Below are 6725 nucleotides of genomic sequence, written 5' to 3'. Positions count from 1 at the left end.
TCGTCAAATATTTGTCATTCGTCAAACACGAATTTGTGATATAAAAACAAATTACGAATTACCCTTATTGTTAGAACGACAACAGCGAAATTTTGTAACTGAAAACTCTAGCATGAAATTCTTAATTAAAGTATGACTACTTGGCATCCTCGTCTTCTGAGTTGGGTTTAATGTAAGAGGGTAATAAAGAGCAAAAAATAAATTGCAGAGAATTTTTTTCCAACGATTGAAAATATCATTTTCTAAAAAGTGATAAATTATTAAATTTCAAGAAAAATATTGCATTGTTTGTGTTGCGAGTTGTAATTAATTATAAAAAATATTATAAAAGAGAAGAAAATAATGTTTTTATTAAAAAACTAGTGTACTATTTTCTTCATAAAAATGAATAAGTTTGCAATTGCGAAGAAAAAAAGAAGAGTCATAACAAAAAAGAAAGAGAAAAATTGAAAAAGTAGTTTTTTTTTTTTAAATTGTAATGCAAATTTTTTTTTCAGATTATTTAAACTAACAATTATTTAAAAAATGCTAGTTTAAAGTTTATTTCATGCATTCTACCTATTTATTAAAGCTTACTTATTGCACTTTATTTTGATACTTATAGTAGCTTTAAAACTAAAAGACTTCAGTGGTATAAAACTACGCATTTTATTGATTGTAAATATAAAAAAAAAATTATTATAAATAACAGAAGGTAATTAAATAATCATAAATATAATAAAATTTTTATAAATAATAAAATAGAAAGTTACAAAATTTTGTCAAGTTAAATAACCTTTATTAATCATTAGTTCGTTAAATCTAAAAGCTCTCTATAATTAATTTCTAAAATTTTATAATCTAGTGATATTTCTGAATGAATCAATTACTTATTTAAAAAAAAAACTTTAAAGTATGTTTTTTAGAAAAGATAATAAATAAAGATGTATTTGATTTTTAATCTGATGTTATTTTATTTATTTTAAAAATATTTCTTTTTTTCGCAAACTGTTAGTAAATATAGTTAGAAGTGAATCGATTCTCTTATAATAAATACAATAATGCAAACAAGTTTAAAACAAATACTACGCATTAAATTCTTGAAGAAAAATCAAAAATTAAAATAAATAGATATTTATTTTAGACTATGTAATTGTCAAAATGAAAGAAAAATACATTCCATTTCAGAAACAATGCTGTGAACTCTGGGAAAGAGGTCACGATCCCCAAAGCAAAGGGAGAATGATTAAAGGATAAACAAAAGCAATTGGTCACTTTCTTATAACTATCGATAAACAAAAGCAATTGGTCACTTTCTTATAACTATCGATACAAAACGTCCTTCCTTGGGGGAGGGTCCCAACCTTTGCTCGAGGGCTGGGATTCCCTTCACTGCTCTCTTCGGGGGTTGCGAGGTTAGGATTTTGTTTTACTATTGGACGGGTATAGAATAGACTTCGGGGAATAGTGACGTCACCGTCCGCGTTGGATGGCTGCAATTTTAGGGGTCCAGTTGGTCATTGCTCATGTCAGATCCGCTATTCACACCCATCCCTTCATTATGCTCCTTCTCGACTTAGGAATTTTGAGGCAGAACAACAGTGTGATTAGCAACGGTTGAACAGGTTTCTATCAGTCAGTTCAATCCACAGAGCAGTGAAAAACAGGAAAGAAACCAGCACAATTTTATATTTAGTTATTTTTCTTTGGCGTAACTGTCATGGCTTTGCACAAAACTATGGTGGAAACAAATACTTCCGTTTCTGAATATGAATACACATGGAAGATAAAGAACTTTTTGAAATACTATGATGTTATTCGCGGGGTAGAATTTTCGCCGTTGAAATCTATTCCCTTGACACTTGCTTTTGAAATAATACCACGTTTAGATATACAATGCAATACTTATCTTGGTTATGAGATAAATATGATTAAGTTATCGAAAGAGGAAGTTCCTAAAACCTGCAGATTTGCTATCAAAGTGAAAGTTAGCAGTGGTTCTAGTAATGATACTACTACAACTGCATTGTCATATCTTGGTGGACCAAGGACTGTTCACGATTTAGCGGATTCCACTCGTCTTTACATGGGTAAGCTGAATATCCATCGTAATATTTTATATGTACATTCTGCTGATATTGATGTTGCTTCGGACGTAACTTTTCTGTTCACTTTAACTTTTTTTGGCCATAATATAACTACCATAACAACTACAGATCCCGTGTTAAAATTGCCAGACGAAAAATACGGCAATGTTTGCCGGGCTCTTAAAACTCTGTACGAGTCTAAGACAAATACTGATATAAGTTTTGAAATCGGCGAAAACACTATAAAAGCACACCAGTGCATTCTAGTGGCTCAATCACCAGTTTTTAAAAGAATGTTCGAGAACAATTTGATTGAATCTAAGTCCAGATGCATTCAAATCACTGATTTTGATGCCCGTACATTTGATTGTTTTTTGAAATACCTCTATTGTGGCGATATGGACGATAAAAGTTTGGATATAGTGATGAATCTCTTTGCTCTGGGCGATAAATATAGTGTTGAAGGTCTCTTGAAAGATTGTGGGGATATACTAGCTGACAGCTTAACTGTTGACACTGTTTGCAGAATTATTGTGCTCTCTTATTTGCATAATGATGAAACACTAAAGGAGAAATGTATGCAGTTTTTAAATCACAATTTACTTTCGGTTATTAAGAAGAAATCTGAATGGACGGAACTTATAAACGATTATCCTAAACTGGCCTCAGAAATTTTTTGCTCAATGACTGCTTATTTGGAATACATGTAAGATAAAACAATATACTTCACTCACATTTTATTTTCTAACGTATACTTATTTCATTGATGTTTGCATAAATTAATTATCTCTAATTATTATTGTTCTTTTGTAATATTAATTAAAAACTTATTTCTTTTCGGAAAATTCTTTTAGAAAAAAATAAACAGAAATTTAAGAAATTCGGTTGTTATGATCTTCAAAACTCTTGTTTAATCAAAGAAATATTTAAAAAAAACATTCACTGATTGTAATTTTTCAATTAATATCATCTCATGGTTGTGGAAAATTTTAAAACTCTCACTAATTGCAATTTTTTCTATTAATATCTCATAATTGTGAAAAATTTTAAAACTCTCACTGATTGTAATTTTTCCTATTAATATCTCATGATTGTGAAAAATTTTAAAATTCTCACTGATTGTAATTTTTTCTATTAATATCTCATGATTGTGAAAAATTTCAAAACTCTCACTGATTGTAATTTTTTCTATTAATATCTCATGATTGTGAAAAATGGTTCAGAAAATTTATTTGTAATTATTTTTGATCAAAAGCTACAAATGTTAATATCTCATAATAAAAATAAAGTTATGTAAACTTATGCGATTAACACTTTTCCTTGTATTGAATTGTGCTGCATAAAACACTAATTTGGGTTAATTTTTCTTCCATTGATATTATTGCAGCTCATTTTGAAATTGAAACTTCACTAATTTTTCTCCCTTTGGAGAGTTATGTACTTGATTGTGTATCATAGAATAAAATATTGATTTGAGATGATTCTTCGTTAATTATTATAATGTGTTATTCTTACAATGAAGTTTAGTAAATTTACTCGTTTGACACGCTATTATATTGCAACTAATTCTGTAATAAAATTAAACATTGATTTGTAATAGTTTTTCGTTCGCTAATATTTCACATTGAAAATAAAACTTTGTAAGCCTAACGCTTTACTCATTATTTTGCATCTGATTGTGTAACATAATATAAAACATAAGTTAGCAATTGTTTTTTGTTATGTATCATACGCTTTAGTTGCATTTGATTCATACTAAACAAAACCTTGATTTGTAATATTTTTTCGATAGTATAATTATATCTCATATTAAGTGGAAGCTTTTCAAAATTACTCATGATTATTAAATTGCAATAATTGTTTTATAGTTTATTTTACATAATTTAAATATTACATTTTTACCAATTCAAAATGCTCTATCTTCAATAGCTATGCATTTAAAACGTTCAAATCATTTGGACTAGGCATTGTTGTGATTAATTATTAAGATTTATTCAAGGGCAATTTTAGTTTCAATTTTTTTAAAAGAAGATTAAATCTTTCTTATTTTTTTAGTCGAATTTCATGCATCAATGCTCAATCATGCGTTTTATTCAATGTGTAAATTTTAAAGTAAATTGAATAATGTCATTGCGATTAATATATAAGGATTGCAAAGTATAAAACCACTTCTAGAAAATTTATTAGGGTAGAAACAATATGAAAATGTTATACTAATGTTAATTAGGAAATTGTATGAAACAAACTTCGAACTTGAAGAAATCGAACGATTTTTCGATTATGAATTGGATAAAAATTCATGTATTAAAATAATTATAGCTTTTTAAATTTTGATTTTAATAAAGCTTAAAATGTCAGCTCTATAAGTAAGGTTTAAATGTGACAACAACATAAAAGTTGCACCAATCGAAGAATTGTTAAGTACCCTCCTCTTAGTAAGTGATAAAAAGTTGCTGCAACTCACGCGTCGGACTTTGGCTAACTTTTTCCAATGAAGCGTTGCCTCTAATGACTTTTAATTTATTAATATTTTTACAATGCATCGAATGAGACGACTCGGAAATAAAAATTCGGGTAATATTACCCTATTGTATGGTAACAGCAAAATTGGTAAACATATTGAAAACCGAAATATGCAGTATTTAAGCCAATCATTTTGTAATTTTTCCGTTTGCACGGCAATATTTTACTGTAAATTATGAATATCAAAATTACAGTTCTTGTTACCACACATTAAGTGAAACTTACACAACAAAAAACTAAATTTATCCGAATAAATGGTTTTTATGTCATTTTCTAAGGGGAACGTGGTAAAATTACCATATTTTACCACATTTTCCAAAAGTTATGACATATTATAGAGGCATAATGTTAATTTTGCCAAAATCCTTTTCAAAGCGCTTTGGTTAAAATTATCGATTTCTCATAAAGCCTGTAATACTGTAAATTTTATTATATTCTGGTAGTTTTGATCATACTTTTATCCATAGTGAAGTTCGAGACCATAGGACTAGATAGTTCAGAAATTTTAATGGTTTAATGTACAAAATTTGCTATGTTTGACTGACTTGCATTGCTCATCTTGCATACGTGTGCATAAAAATTACTTTTTGCATTACGCGTGCATAAAAATTTAAAGTTGACAAATATTGCGGTTCATTTACAAAAATAAATTACGTAAGACATCAAAATATATATGATTTTGTTTCTTTTGAAATTGATTTCTCTAGCATTTTAAACTGTTTTCAATTTGGATATTTTGTATGCGTTACCGTTTAAATGTATAACTCAGTTATTTCATAGAACAACTATGTATTTCATGAAATAATTAGACAAGTCATTTAAAGTATATAATAGACGAAAAATTTCATACTTTACCTAGTTATTCTTTGTAATAACTAATTCTAGTTAAAGTAAAAAATAAATAATTTCGAAGTTATGTGTTAATTAATCATAAATAGCTAAAATATCTCGATATAATACCTATTATCTCTATTGCGGATGATTAATTGATAAATAATAAGGAAAAGCAGATGATATACTTTATTATTATGTACTCATATTAATGCAGTGGACTGATCGTTAGGGTTGCAAGTTTGTCGCGGCACGAATTTTCGTGACCGTTTCCGCGAAATTTCAAGTTTTTTTCAAAAATTCGCGAATTTTTTAAAATTGCGTGATTTGAACGAAAGTTATTCAATTCGCGCGATTTAAATGAAAATTATTCACAATTTGAAGTTATTTTTCTCTGTTTTATCTTATCAATAAAAATATATTTGTAGTTATTATTTTTCTGAAGTTTAAAAATTGATTATATTTTTTCAAAGCATTCACAAAAGTATCAAGCAAAATGACATTAGAATTGGGTTAGGCTCTATACAAGCTCCTCGCTTTTGTATTGAAATTGAATACCATTAACAAGCTGAAAGATAAGATTTTCTACATTCTAATTCTTCATAAATCTATCAATTCTTATCTCCCCCTCCATTGACCAGAGGGACAGTCCTCTCACTGTATGAGCCCCATGTAAAGGGGGGGGGGAACCAGAAGACATTTGTAGTTAACAAATTATTTGGGGGATTGAATTTCATTGCTGGAATTATAGTAGGACTGAAAAGTTGATTGAAGACTGGTCACAAAAAGTGTGGTCTTCTTATCTTTTTGTTGACTGATTGACACCAATGCCTCCTTTTCCTAACAGTCAACTAGAATATAAAAGATAAAGGAAAACAAAAGAAGAAGAAAAATTGACTCTTTCACAGGAAATTCCCAGTAGTGAGAAGGTACATATATTTACACTGATTATTTCAATAGGTACAGAAAGGCATGTGGAAATGCTTGTCGAAGATGGAACGCTATCCAAAACTGTCTAAAGTGGCAATTCGATGTTTGTCAGTACCAACTAATAGCGTGGATGCCGAACGATCTTTTTCAAAATACAAAAATGTATTGAGTGATGAAAGGAGAAGCATTAGCGAGAATAACCTAACCATGTATAATATTTTGTATCAAAATTCTGTACATTTAAGTAACGGCATTAATATTGCTTAAAAATAAAATTTTGTAACTTTTTTATGTTTTTTATTATTTTTAAATTGATTTTCGGTGTAAATATCAGTGCATATGTTATCCGCGAAAATTTCGCGAATTTTTAAAACT

General features: G+C 28.5%; 1 protein-coding gene across 1 annotated transcript; it reads left to right on the top strand.

Annotated features, from left to right (window-relative positions):
- The first annotated feature begins 1699 nt into the window (after window positions 1-1699).
- LOC107443072 (speckle-type POZ protein) lies at window positions 1700-2776 on the top strand. Its single transcript, XM_016056819.2, has one exon. It carries the CDS (start codon window positions 1700-1702, stop codon window positions 2774-2776), a length of 1077 nt encoding a protein of 358 aa, XP_015912305.2.
- The last annotated feature ends 3949 nt before the right edge of the window (window positions 2777-6725 follow it).

The sequence above is a fragment of the Parasteatoda tepidariorum genome, chromosome 10, assembly GCF_043381705.1.
Source record: "Parasteatoda tepidariorum isolate YZ-2023 chromosome 10, CAS_Ptep_4.0, whole genome shotgun sequence".
NCBI classification, from domain to species: Eukaryota; Metazoa; Arthropoda; class Arachnida; order Araneae; family Theridiidae; genus Parasteatoda; species Parasteatoda tepidariorum.
The sequence above is the reverse complement of the archived record's forward strand: the minus strand, read 5'-3'. Positions and strand labels throughout refer to the sequence as shown.